Source organism: Microtus ochrogaster, chromosome 5, assembly GCF_000317375.1.
Source record: "Microtus ochrogaster isolate Prairie Vole_2 chromosome 5, MicOch1.0, whole genome shotgun sequence".
Classification (NCBI taxonomy): Eukaryota; Metazoa; Chordata; class Mammalia; order Rodentia; family Cricetidae; genus Microtus; species Microtus ochrogaster.
The window spans coordinates 62,507,968-62,523,021 of record NC_022012.1 but is presented as its reverse complement, the minus strand read 5'-3'; the positions used below and the strand labels follow the sequence as shown (position 1 = coordinate 62,523,021).

Below are 15,054 nucleotides of genomic sequence, written 5' to 3'. Positions count from 1 at the left end.
GGAGGGAGGGAGGGAGGGAGGGAAAAAGAGAGACAGAGAGAGAGAGAGAGAGAGAGAGAGAGAAAGAAAGAAAGAGAGAAAGAAAGAAACTGAATCTCAGACTTTGTCAACCTGAAGTATCTGAGTCGTCCAATTCTTCATTGCTAATTCATTGCTAATTTGGTTTTCACAGATTGCTTTTTCTTAAATTAGGCATTGCCTCTTTCTTTGTTTTTAATTTTGCTTCTATATCATAGTTTGGCATAATTGCCCGTATTTCATGGCCATAAGTGCAAACTAGAAGGAAGGAATAAACAGGCAGAGATTGTCTTTGATAGTGTTCATGTTCCCCATCATCTGACCTTTATCATTGCTTCCAAACTCTGTCACTATTGGTCAGTTTAAAACTCTAAACATGGTACACAGCAATCAAGTTGAAGGTGGCCCCGTGCCTCCTGCTTCCCAAAGCATGATAGCAGGATGAGGGGATCAAGACATACAATTCTGAAATGCAGGTACTAGAGTATTATGATCTTGGAAAAGTCATTTGATATATCAAACCACCTGATGTGTTATTATTCTAATCCTTAACTGTGTCTTTTCACAGTGGATAATCCCACATTCTATTCATAATGACCCTGTCTCTTCAGGAATGACACCACATATTAGCACATCAGCCTTATTTCAATGTACTCAAATCCATCATCCAAATGTATTTTCAATGTACACCTCAGAATAGCCTTTAATATACATGATGCATGAAGAGCTAACGTGGGCACACAGGAGGTACTTCCACAGTGACTTCCTTTCTGTTCTTCCTGATATGTCATTTCTTTATGTCAAATGATCATGTTAAGTCATCCTTAACATAGGAATTAGTATCTGCACTTTAAAAGATCCCTAGATGATTTGTGTGCAAAGTAAAAACTACAAGGCATTAGGCCAGAGGATCCATCAAATGAGCTGCTCTGTTGGGACTGGCTTCAACACTCCAGACACATTTGCTTATCAGGATCTTTTGTCTCCCAGGGAAGAAGAGCAGGCTGTTTTTTATAAATTTCTCATCTCTGTTTTCTCTGTGCTCAAAGTAATCTGTTATCCTTGTGCATCAAGTAGGAGTTCTCTTGAAGGATTTCCTTAATTTGTGCAAATCTAATTTGCTAAGTCTCTGTGCAAACAAATATGAAGAAATTCGATGGAGCACAGTAGAAGAGTCCATAAAGAATGAGTTACTGTAAGACCGTCACCATCCAACAACAAACCCATCCACAGAGGGCCTCTTCTCACTGGTGGAATCTACAGAATAATCAGACTTGACAAAAAGACACATATCGCTCCAGTCATGTTAAAAAAAAATGGTATCCTGTAAATTTGTGTCTAGTATAAGTGGAAAAATTGAAAGGGCCTTTTCACACAGTTAATGCCCAGAACACAGAAAGAACAAAGGGTCTCCAGGTGGAGAGTCAGTGCGAATCACTGACTGGGAAATGACTTACTCTAGATGGAAATATTCTGAAGTGCCTCCAAAAGAAAACAGCTCTTTGGGAACCTGAGGCTATTAGGACCGACTCTGTCAAATGATACCTTTCCAAAAACTGCAGAGTCGATGGCAATGGATACCACACAACTCTTAACTCAGGACGCACAACCAAGTCAAGCAATCCACGGAGTAATGGTAGCGTAACTCACATTGTGCCACTGAACTTCCAAAAGATGCCACTCACTTCCAGATCAAACCGCATCAACTGATCTTTCAAAGGTCCCCTCGCCCTTTTCATTGCAAAGGGCTTGCAATTCCTGATCTTCCCTGTCTTTAACTAGCTTCTCCCTTTCCACCTTGTCCTCCACTGCTACCCTCTTCATGCCTGCACACTTGCTCAGGCTCCCTGACTGTGACTCACCGTAACTCGCCCACTGTGACCCTCCTCCAGGAGTTTTCACTTACTCTGTCCTATAAGTGGGTCTCATTTCCATTGTGTTTTCAAACAGCACCTTATCGGAGAGGTGTTTCCTGATCATACAGATAAAATGTTCATCTCTACCACCCTGTAACATTTGCTGCCATCTGCCATCTGCGCATGTGTTTGTTGTCTTGCTCTATGAGGCCAAAGATCTCTGAAGACCTGACTTTGATTGCCCAGAACCCACATAAAATTGTCATCATGGTGGCCTACAGACTTGGCATTCAAGCCAAAGGGTGTGGAGACAGGAGGATCCCTGGAGCATGATATTCAGCCAGTCTAGCCCACATGGTAAACTCCAGGCCAGAGAGAAACCTTGTCTCAAAGGAGATTGGTGGCATTCCTGAGAATACATCCATGGTGTTCCATTGGCCTCAGTATGCACACACAGACACCTATATATGCACCACCCCACATACATGTACTACCTTACTCATATGTCAGGAGTGGAAAAAGTCCTGAGTGAATGTGTATTATTGACATGAGCATAAACCATGTCAAGAACCCTAATACCTCAAAATTATGGCAAGGCCTTCCCCAGGTCAGGCTCAGAAGAATGGAAAGGCCTTCTTCAGGTCAGGCTCAGAGGAATGGCAAGGCCTTCCCATAGTCCAAGTATGGATGCTAACAACATGCAGAAAATATCAACTGCAACTTCCTCCTTCAGGTTGCTTGCAGCTGGGACTGCTCCTCTCAGGGCCTCTTACCCGGATTAGCAACCTACCCCTTCCTCCTTCATGCTGGAGAGAGTAAATAAATGCAGGGGGGTTCCAGGCTGCTACTTGGGAGCCTCTGTCACAGTGTATGGCCCCTTTAGTCCCAGGTTTTCCTTATGTGTACCTGTCATTTCTTAATTTCCTGTCACCCCAGGCAGGTCAGTCCCAAAGTCAAAGTCATTCAGGTTATGGCACACATACATGCATCCATTAAAAAAAAAGGAAAAGAAAAAAACCATGATGATCTCACCATTTCTGAAAAACACAAATGAGGAGTGGGGTAGAACTGAGATCGTATCGTAACTACTGCTATACTTCTGCAAGAAGTCTCAGGTGTGAAGAACAGAGTTATGGGAGCTCACTATCATGACTCTGGGTGGGTGGGTGCTGAGGGTCATTAGTCTAAGGCTGCTATTTACTCGTGTTTACAATCTATCGCATGTCATTTTTTGCTTGAACACTGTTCCTAGGGCACATAAAATTGGATTTTTTTTCAGCCTTGGAAACTTATCATCATAATTGTATGACAGCAAGTTGGTACTGCCTCTGGAGATTTACTGCCAGCAATGACCTAGCAAATTTGTTGCCGACGTTTTAAAATGATGGCTTCTTAGAGCAACATCTTTCCCAAATTAGTAACTTCAGCAAATGGGATAATGGGTTGCCTGTAGCTACAGTAGTAAGTTAGAAGGAGATATGATGGAAAACAAGAGCCACAAAAGGAACCCAGTTTTCAAGTCTGTTATCTCGTGTTTTTGAATCATGAGATCTACACACAGGAAGAAGGAAGAGAGGAGGAGCACACGGGAACTCTATGAAGCTGCTCGAACTTCAGCTGATTTGATGAGTCAACGCCGTTTTAAAGTGACCTGATTGTTACTTGCTTCTGTTTGCATCTGTCCTCTCACCCCAGAAGTTGATTTTTTTCCCTTAGAAACTTTGTAGCAAAAAAAAAAAAATCTTATAAAATCCAAAATTATATACAATTGTAGATAAAAGAAGCATTATCTAATTCATCTATGAAATGATTCACTCGGTCAGTCGGTGACTGGTAACTGACTACTGCCCCTCAGCAATATTATGTACTTGACTCTGACACTCATGCTCATTTTCCCCTCAAATAAATATCTCAGATCTCAAAATCTTCTAGTATATGATAAAACCTCCGATAATGAAAAGCAGTTCATTGGTACCCTATGAGACCACTGAGATGGCGCAAGGCGCATATGGGGGTCCAATGGGATGGGAAGCATGACAGACTTTTGTAAAGAAAAAGAAAATAAAAGAATTTTGAATTTATATAGAACGCCAACTGTAAATAAGCGAGACAACTACCATAACAGCTGTAACAAACTAAAGACGGGGCTTCAATAATTATAAAGCACATCCCGTGGCTCAAGAACTGTTTTGTGGAATAGACGCAACACAGATTGAAGTATTTTGATGGAAAAGAAGATAATAACATGAGTCACGGCTCAGGAGGTGTACATGATGAATGTTGGAGCTCCTAAGGATGCTGGGTCAAGGAAAGCTGGTCAAGGAGAAACTGTCTTTGAGCTTAAAGAAGAATCACTTCTACACAAAAGCTTTTCTAAACAACAGGGACTTAAGGGCCCTCAGAAAGCTGAGTCATGCCCAGTAAAGCAAGGTACAACAGCTGGCACTCGGAACCAGAGACAAAGCAACTGCCGGCTTAAGGCTCTTTTTTATTCTGCTCCAGTAAGCTGCATTTGCTTTTACTTCTACCGGGCCATGTAGTTTATTTTCTAAACCTCTTATGGGTCTGCTCTGCAGATTCAGCAGCCCATCCTGAACAGCACTGAATGGTTTGCAAGGACATGGAATTCCAAGAGCAAAAGAGCCTGCTGTCATCTAACCCAGGCTCCCCCCATAAAATAAAAATAAATAATAAACAAACAAACAGATCTTACCCATCTTGTCCAACCAAACTGTTTCCCAAGCAGACAAAAGAGGACACACCCATCTTTGTTAATACCGAGGTGGTTTGTTCCAGAATTAGGAAAGCTTCAACTTGAGAGCCAATGCTCCCGTTTCTTCCTTGCTCCTTTTGATATGCTATGGGAAGCACTGTCCAGCGTCCCAGATAACCCTGAGCAATCTGCCCTCACTCTGTCGGCACATCTTCATTAAGTCATCGTGTTTAACAGACAATGTAAAATCTCAGACAGTTCTCCAGAGGTCCATTTCCCAATTTACTCAACAGAGGTGTCATAAGCCTCCTGAACTATTAAAAATCAATAACAATGATTCCTTTTGAAAACCACACGGAACAAGGACAAACATTAATGCTATGATCTTAGATGATCTAATTAAACTTTTGCAGCCTCCACTTCACTGCCTATAAAATGACTTCTCACATCTTTTCATAATCTAGGGGTTTGGAGTGCAATCAAAGTGTCTCCATTTTCTACAAGACCATATCGAAAACAGGTTGTAGTGTTATGTGAGTCTCATAAAATTCCCTTCAGACTGGTACAGTACTTCTTCCAACTTCCACTTAGAGTGGGAGATTCCATTCGAGTTGTTATCTATTGTGTTGGTTGTTATAGAGTAGAAGCTATTAAGTGAGTCGCAAGAGTTGCCGAAATAGTTCCTCAAATTCAATATTACATCATTTGGCTCCTAGAAAAAAACAATGGAAACAGCATACATACTGTGTGTAGGTGAACACACAAACATTCACACACACACACACACACACACACACTCACTCACTCACTCACTCACACCACTGCTTGCATTTTGATGTGCTAGGAATTGAACATAAGTATCGTGGATGCTAGAGTTCTTCACCATTGGACTAGACCGCAAACCCAGAATGCAAATATTTTAATACCTGAAGTAATGACTCTTTGGAGAGGCACACTTGTAATGATGACAAGCAGGCAGATAAGCCAAGTGGAAAAGGTTTTAAAACTTGAAATTACTTTATCATTCAGAAGTCAAATCTGTATGCTTAAGATTGATAGTAAACTTCTGCCAGGATGATAATTTGTCAGATATTTTCACTTAAATAAGCTTACAATATTTCTGGCCTATAGTTGAGTCAAATAATTGCCACAGTAACTGCTTATTTTACTTCAAATTGATGAATTTATTTATATAATTTAACACTAATGTATACTATTTTATAATACATATTGTATGCTAGACACACATACATGATATATATGTAATCACCTGTAATATCATCAGTAAATATGTATTTTAAACATATATAAATATTAACTCATATATATATATGAATATAGTGGTTTTATTTTTCAAAATTGATCTTATATACTCTCATTTTCTGAATTGAATCTGAAGAGTGTTGATCATGGAATATAATGGTAAAATTTTATGGAAATGAAAAAATTATAATCAGAAATAATGTCACTGAAGAATAAGATACTATATGTATATATTTCTTTCCTGGTTTAATATGTTTGGGGCAATCTTAAATATAGAATAAATTCATGAGGTGAAATCAAAGTGATTTGACTGAATGATTATGTCAGGTCAATACTTTTGTGATTTGCTTGATAGTAACATCTTTTTAAGCATAACTATACCTCAGAAGAGATCTCAGATTAAAACTTAGTTAAGAATGCTTTGGACTCTTTTAAAAAACTGGTCTAAATTACCTGCAAAGACATCCTCCTTAAGTCAAAGCAATATTTTTCATTTCTCTTAGAGAATACAAACACAGCCACATGGGATATTTTGATAGATTTTTAAGTGGGTTTTATTGTATTTATAACTTGTTTGTACCATACCTCATTTTACTAGTCTGATACTTAAATGTGTGTATATTTTTATGTATTCCCTTAAAATTGAATTTTTAGTAGCATGTATGTAGCCTACAAATTCACAGGCATGCATTTGATCAATTGACATCTAAAACTATATCTTTTGTATGCTGTGGTGAGTGAATTTCCACATGAGCATGGGCAAACCACTCGTGACTTCCAAACACTGCTCTCAAGAAACAAATAGGAATTATTTTAAAAATGAAAAACATGTAATATTTCCAGATCTAAAGTGGGAACAAGTTGACTTTATAATGTAATTGCAATTTGTAAATGCAAATTACATTCTAAGTGTAATTTGTTTCCCTGGCTACCGTGTCAGCAAGCATTGATTGTATCCTGGAGGAACTAGGTAGTGTATGATTGAAGATTCCGGTTGTTCCTTCAGTGTACAAAGGAGTCTGTCTCCTTCATCTCCACACATCCAGAAGCCACCCCACATTATCTGTTTTTATCTCCTCAAACTACTTTTTGATCCCTCTTATCAAGAAGTGATCTCCTCTGTAAATTCAAATTGCATTGTCTTCTGACTCGGTTCAATCTTTTGTAAAATCACGGCTCAGAGTTAGGAGGAGTTTGGTTGAAAAAAAGCAGTCATCATGCAACTTTGGTAAAACATCAGTCAATTTTGTTACACATGTGAGCGAGCTCATTATCTCTTCAGTTTCTTTAGCTGAAGTTGTCTTGAGAAATAAGAATGTGCAAAGCAGGCAAACAACTTAGAACACAGTACATACCAGTTGACTCTCAGATGCTGTAGAGGACGTTGATAAAAGATTTGCCTGAAAATATAAATATGATGGATATTAGTGAGAATATAGAAAAAGCATGACATCAAGAAATGGTTCTTTTGAGCAATGTGGCACACATCCTCTGCATTTTAGCTCACAGAGTAGGGTATGTGCTGTTGTTCTTCTTGCCTTAATAGTACAAGCCCTGCCTCCTGATACCAATGATTCTTCAAGGTTAGGTAATATCGTCTGTTTGCTCAATCCATATTTTATTTAAACATAAAAATATGGAAGATATTTATGTTTACTGACACCAAAATTAAAAACAAGTGAGATTTTTCTCAAAACATATTTATATTAAGAGAGTAACATAACAAAAAATCTCTCGAGTAAGGAATGGAAATAACTCACTTCCAAAAATTTTAGAGAACCTGTTAATATTGTCTTTGTGACTGGTTCCTGCATTTGACCTTTTTTGTCTGGGGATCATATCTTTACAACTCGTTAGTATTTCACATTTTCCTTGATAATATTTTGTACTTCATAGTGACATGCCTGGAGGCTAGGGATGATGGGGTGGATCCAGCAGAGGGAAGATAAAAGATGATGCTGAAGGCAGTCTCCAGTGAAACTTCCTCCAGGCTGAGTGTGGGAGTCATCAACTGTGCTGTCTAGGGTTGTAGTTACAAATAGCAAGGTCTCCAAAACCACTGAAGACTATTTTTAAAATTCTTGTCACATACAAAATTATGATTTGGTAGAGATATATATGTGTGTGTGTATGTTAATTAATTTGATCAAGGTTTTTATAATGTATGCACAGATGAGACATCACACTATTTTCTAGGAATATAAAAGTGTTTGTCAATTAAAGATAAGTAACATTTCTATAAAATGGTAGGCCACATTTTCAGTAAAGTTACATTTTTAATACCAAAGAAATTCTGTTAGTTATATTTTGGTTGGTTGGTTTTATTTCGGGGTGTGTTGTTTCTTTGTTTTTTATAGGGTCTCATTACAGCCCAAAGTGGGCTTGACCTCATGACCTTCCTGCCTCAGCCTCTCCATGTTGAAAATGGAAGTACATGCAACCATTCCTTTCTTACAACTAGAATCCATACAATATAAGAACCGAAACAGTGAAGCCTACAGAATGAAGCTGTGACTGCCTGAAAAACAAATGACTGTTGAGGGCCCCAGCTACGCTAGCCAGCTTTGAAGAAATCCATTTTACTTTGCAAAGGCACAACACCAAAATCATAAAGTGCCAGCAGGCCCCTTGCTGCTGTCTGGAGCTCCATCCCCTCAGAACCCATAGTGGAGAAACTTTAAAATTGCATAAAATTCTGTCTTCTCATGAATATAAGACATAGGACTTATTCTATCCTCTCCATCCTGGTGGAGCATGGCCTGATGGTAACTTCCACTCCTCCCTCAGCCCTTTTCACCCAGTAATGACTGCAGAAGCTCATGGGACTGGAGGAATACATGAAAGTCATTGGTAGAGTGGCATTTCCCATCTCCATTGTGTACAGCTCTTCTGTAACTCATCAGCCTCTGCCCTCATCTCTGGAAGTAGATCTGGATATAAAGGGGAATTTGAGTCTCTTTCCCCTAAAATCTATGCCTGGTCCTAAGCAGCACCTGAGTCACTCCAAGCATAGCAACACCTCCAAGCATAGCAACAAGAATATGTGAGCTGCATAAATGAGAGAAGATGACCTTTATTTGAATATCTGTGTATAAAGTGGAAAATATTCTTAGTAAGGTTTGACACATTTTTCAATATATTGTGATATTTAGGAATCAATATTCTTCCACTGTAATGACATTTTCTGTCCCTTGAGCTCATTAAAATGAGATTTTTCCTATAAACTATCATATATTGAATAAGGCTGTACCATTTTTTATGGAACTTAAAAGTAATTCATGAAATTAGAAAAGTTCATTAAATAAGTTACTATCAAATAGAATATTACTCCAAAACCAAGGGTTTCAGACAAATTCATTAGAAGCACAAATATTCCATTTTCTAATATTAAATTTTACTATGAATTTATGCTTTCATTGGCTTTTTCTTGGTTTTTAATTTTGGTTTGTTCAGACAAGATTTTCTATAGCTTTGGATCCTGTCTTGGAACTAGCTGTTGTAGATGGGGCTGGCCTTGAACTTACAGCGATCTACCTGCTTCTACCTCCCGACTGCTGGGATTAAAGGTGTACGCCACCACTGCCCAGCAGCATGCTGTAATTTTTAAATTACACGAATGAAATAGATTTATGCAGGTGAGAGTTCATAACAATAAATAAAGGCAAATGCTGAGAAAGTTTTTCTTCCAAATCCAGGAGACCAAATGAAAGAAATTGTGTTTTAAAATAAAATTTAGTGTTTCACACAGAGGAAAGCAACTGTCTCAGCATGAAGGCTGGGATACAGCTCAGTGGTGGAGCAGTGGCCTACCATTTGCAAGTGCCTGAGTTCAGTTTCCAACACTAGAAGAAGAATGGGTGGTACCAGAAATTTTATAATAACAAAACTCACCTCATGGGACTCATGAATGGTTTAAAGAAAGTTTATTTGTTGCTTGCTATTATTGCTGAATTTAGCATCTGTTTAAAAGTTTAATAAAATATTGTTGATAAACTGTTCTATCTGATCATACAAAAGACCTAACACTATATTTTAATATGTTGTAAACCCTATTTTGTTTCTCTTGTGCTTAGGAATATCTCAGCTAAATTACTTTAAAATAGCCTTTAATTGAAGCATACTTGGGAGAAGCAATATTAAAAGTTTAATTAATCTAAATGAATGAAAGTGTCATTGATCCAAACTGTAAACGAGAGTTAGATATTTAATAAAGACCGAAAGAACATTATTGTCTACTGGTCTCCCTCCTTCCTTCCCTCAATTCCTTTATCTTTCTTCCTTTCTTCTTTCCTCCCCTCTCTCCCTTTCTCCATTCTCCTCCTTTTGTTCTCCACCAATTTTCTTTCTCTCTTTTTAAGAAGGAGGCACACATAGAATAATTATTCATAAACCCCTTATTATTTAATTAACCTATTATAACCACCCCAGGACAATTGAAAACCCATGAGCATACTAACATGCTGATACAGTAGGAAGTCCCCACTCTGTCTGTCTCTTTCAAGGTCATTCAAGTTTCTGGCCATTTCTCCCATCTCTGTAAGAACGTAGATAGCTCACTTGTGTCCTCTATTGGTGTTTACATCTCAGAAGTGAGGACCTTGCCATTGCATCCACTCATGGACCCAGTGACCCCTCATGGACTTGTACATAGTAGGTGTTCAATAAATATTTGTCAAATCACTGAAGAAAAGTGGGAAAGTGAACAACAGAGTTAGGAAACACTAACTAGGTTTTCCATTACTAATGATCCTTGGGTTATAAATGAAACTAGGGATTTGATGTGTTGGGTACTAACTTGGTCAGGATAACTTCAGTACAACACAGTTCTCTTCTTGACTTTAATCTTTCCCTTATCCTGCCCGCTCTGTGGTACACGGACTGGTGCCCTGCATGGCCCCTGCTTTTGAACCAAATCTAGAACTCTCCTCGGGTTAATAAAACCTGGAGTCTCGGCACATATATTTCTGTGAAAATGCCTAATTTCACAAATAGAGTGAAGTACTAAACTGTTGGTCTAGAGACTTCTCATAGTTCCTCTCACAGGACATGGGAAAAATTAAAATGAGAAATTAATAGCTTAAAAGTATTCAATTTGTACTTAGATAAAATATCATGTGTTTTATCCATTATACTAGAATTTCAAAAATGAATTATGGCCTCATTAATATTTTAAAAGTCAGAATATATTGTATTTAAGACAGATAGTTGACATAAGAGAACAGCCTAGAGATGAACAGAACTTCCGGCTGAAAATCATTATTTTCTTCTCAGAGTAAACATATCAACTGTCTCTTAGCAATCACAGTAGCCATAGCTGTGTGTTGGTAAGTGTGAGTTATCTGTAAGTTGACACCAAACACCTGGTTATATCTGGCATTATAAGATGTCCTCTTCCAAAAGATATATCTTCCTAAGACACGGACATATTTGAGATGCCACACACAATTTAAATGTTATGTTGTAAGAGAAAGTCAAAAGCAGATTTTCTTGCTCAAAAAACAAACTTTAATTAAGGTCAATAATCTTAGCAGAATCAAAGTTATATTTGTTCTAATCTAATCCTGAATTTGCTCAATGATTCACAGTTAACTTCAAATGACTCAACTGTTCTCCTAAGCTATGGGGATGGAAAAATAACCTCCTTTGATAAGGTTTAAAAATAAAGAACCTTCTAAGAGCCTGGGTAAAACAGTCATTGTGAAAACCTTAAGACCCCAGGCCTTACCCACACCTTCACCAGGCATGGTGAGCCCCTTATAACCTCAGTACTTGGGTGACAGGGACTAGTGACCCTAGACCCATCCAGCTACTTACATTAGCTAAAATGTCAAACTCCCAGTTCAAGTAAGTGGGAATCCCTGCTTTGGTAAATAAAATGGAAAGTGATTGAGAAAACGCATGATGTCAGCCTCTGGTCTCCATACCCGCACAAGTGCAGGTAATATAGGCACATACACATGCAAAAAAATACAAGTTAAGACACACACACATTTCTAAAGAGTGCTTTTTCTTTTTGCCCACTAAAGAATCACGGCGTCCAAATCATGAGGCGTCTAGCCTTCTAACAGCGGATAGGTGCAAGAGAAGGGAGATGTAGATAAATGCAAAAATGAAGGACAAAGAAAGAGAGAGCCTAGGATGTATTAATAACTCCAGAGTGTTGAGACTGCTTTCAGAGTTTTCCACATAAGGACTATCTAAACCTTAAATTCATCACATGAGAAAGCTACCATCACCCCCTATCTTATGGGTGAAAATGAAGGCATCATAAAACTAAGTAAAATGCTAATTAACCCAATTAGAAAATGGGGCACTGATCTGAACAGAGAATTCTCAACAGAAGAAGTACAAATGGCCAAAAGACACTTAAGGTCATGCTCAACCTCCCTAGCGATCAGGGAAATGCAAATCAAAACAACTTTGAGATATCATCTTACACCTGTCAGAATGGCTAAAATAAAAAACTCCAATGATAGCCTTTGCTGGAGAGGCTGTGGAGGAAGGGGTACCCTCATCCATTGCTGGTGGGAATGCAATCTGGTGCAACCACTTTGGAAAGCAGTGTTTCGGTTTCTCAGGAAATTCGGGATCAACCTACCCCTGGACCCAGGAATACCACTCCTGGGAATATACCCAAGAGATGCCCTATCAAACAACAAGAGCATTTGTTCAACTATGTTCATAGCAGTATTATTTGTAATAGCCAGAACCTGGAAACAACCTAGATGCCCTTCAATGGAAGAATGGATGAAGAAAGTGTGGAAAATATACACATTAGAGTACTACGCTGCGGTAAAAAACAATGACTTCTTGAATTTTGCATGCAAATGGATGGAAATAGAAAACACTATACTGAGTGAGGTAACCCAGACCCAAAAAGATGAACATGGGATGTACTCACTCATAATTGGTTTCTAGCCATAAATACGGGTCACGGAGTCTACAATTGGCAAACCTAAAGAAGCTAAGTAAGAAGGTGAACCCAAAAAAAAAAAAACATATAGTTATCCTTTTGGCTATGAACCTTCACCTGGGGATGGATGGAGATAGAGACAGAGACCCACACTGGAGCACTGGACTGAGCTCTCAAGGTCCCAGTGAGGAGCAGAAGGAGGGAGAACCTGAGCAAAGAAGTCGGGACCACGAGGGGTGCACCCACCCACTGAGACAGTGGATCTGATCTACTGGGAGCTCACCAGGGCCAGCTGGACTGTGACTGAAAAAGCACGGGATGAAACTGGACTCTCTGAACATGGCGAACAATGAGGGCTGATGAGAAGCCAAGGACAATGGCAAGGGGTTTTGATCCTACTTAATTTTCTGGCTTTGTGGGCGCCTAGCCAGTTTGGATGTTCACCTTCCAAGATATGGACGGAGGGGGGAGGACCTAAGACTTACCACAGGGCAGGGCACCCTGACTGCTCTTTGGACTCGAGAGGGAGGGGGAGAAGGGTGGGAGGAGGGGGGGAAGGGTGGGAGGAGGGGGAGGGAGGTGGGAGGCTGGGAGGAGGCAGAAACTTGTTTGTTTTTTTTTTCCTTTTCTCAATAAAAAAGAAAAAAAACTAAGTAAGTGACCCAAGAAGCAGCAGTTCCCAGTAGGGTCTAGCTTACCAATGTCTCCAGTCTTTCAGACATTCCTCCAAAGGACTTCCAATAGTAATGGAAATTGACAGAAATCACTTCCAGGAAATGCTCTGAATCATGTTCCTGACACATCCCATAACTATCATTTCCTGAGTATGATAAAATTTAATAATTCCCTGGGCTTATTGTTTGCCTTAGAGAGATCCAAATGAAGGCAGAAAGGTGTGAAGCGTGGTGATGGAGTGACACACAACACACATTTAATAGCCATTTGTCCTTGATAATGATGAAAACACAGATTAGAAAAAAGCAGTGTGTCCTGGAGAAGGGAGTAGTTTAATGGGTTATTTCAGATTAAATGTTCAATACTTGCTGGGAAACTGTCTCACTTATACTAGAATGTTTGTGCAGAAGCAGATGCGGGCCACAGTTACAACATGATTGAGAGACGTGGGTAATGCTCTGTGTTCATCGAGTGCTGAGCATGTGAAGATATTTGTTGGTGTAGTGTTCTTCTTTATGTATGTGCCTCACATGAGTGCTTGTTGCCTGACAGAGGCCAAAATTTTTTTACAAAACAGCCATTCCTTTGGACCTGGGGTCACAGCCAGTTGTGACTTACCATGTGGGTGCTGGAAAACACACCTGGGTCCTCTGCAAGAGAAGCCAGTGTTCTCATCCCCTAAGAAATTTCATCTCTCCAGCTCTCTGATTTAGTTTTTCTCATAAACAGACACTGAATTACTTGATAATTTAAACACAGAAGAGCAACAAACTAATAATTTATTTAATCTGGTGATTCCTTTGAATACGGACTAACCTCAATGTGTCAAGCACATGGGTGGACTATTTCTTAAACTCAAGAAGTACTTATAAAAATAAATGTCATCTAAGCTTTAGAAACTGGAGGTACAAAAGGCAGGTGGTACAGTTCTGGTTTGTGTAGCTTAAGCAGATTAAACAAGAATTCATTTAAGAAGGAATTCGGTTGATAAGGTTACTTGATGCTGTACACCTGACACAATCTAATTTCCTATGTCTGGACCAATCATCACATCTTACCCCTTCCCATTTATGAAAAAAATAATAAATTCCATTATAATGACTATAGAGCTGACTTCCCTTTAGAATATGAACAGGCCTCCATTGAAAAAGTAGCAAGCACAGTAAGAAAGACACTTACATATTTGGTTTCTCGACCAGCTGCTCTTGGGTGAGTTGAAGGAGTCTGCGTGAAAATAAAAATAATTAAGTATCTCCATAATTAGTGAATAATGAAGTGGTCAATATTTAAGAAGATGCATCTTTTTCTCTACTGAGACTTTCTAACCATGAATCATAAAGATCTATTCAAAATTCCATTTATCTTTGAAATTTGCTTCATTAAATCAATAGCCCTTCATTATTCTCTTAACAGAAACCATTTGTCAAAACTCTGTCAGTTTCCTCTTATTTATTAATTTATTAATGTTAACCACGAGTCCTATAGTCAGTTCCTCATCACATTTATTCTATAGGTTTTTGGTTTTCTCAAAAGTCACTAGAAATTTAGCTTCTGTCTGTTCTTTGAGCCCCCTACACTCAAAGGCATTCATCCCATTTCATTCATTTACTTTGAAG

The 15,054-nt window shown here is 38.8% G+C and overlaps 1 protein-coding gene across 4 annotated transcripts in view; it reads right to left on the bottom strand.

Annotated features, from left to right (window-relative positions):
- The window catches only part of Mlip (muscular LMNA interacting protein), a 256,970-nt gene that overhangs the window by 60,870 nt on the left and 181,046 nt on the right, over window positions 1-15,054 (bottom strand). For all 4 annotated transcript variants that reach the window (XM_005347604.2, XM_013346338.1, XM_026778907.1 and 1 more), the window contains 2 exons: window positions 14,618-14,662; window positions 7,206-7,250 (listed from right to left, as the gene is read on the bottom strand). In XM_005347604.2, coding sequence (XP_005347661.2) covers window positions 7,206-7,250; window positions 14,618-14,662 — 90 coding nt within the window. The remainder of the gene's footprint in view (window positions 1-7,205; window positions 7,251-14,617; window positions 14,663-15,054) is intronic.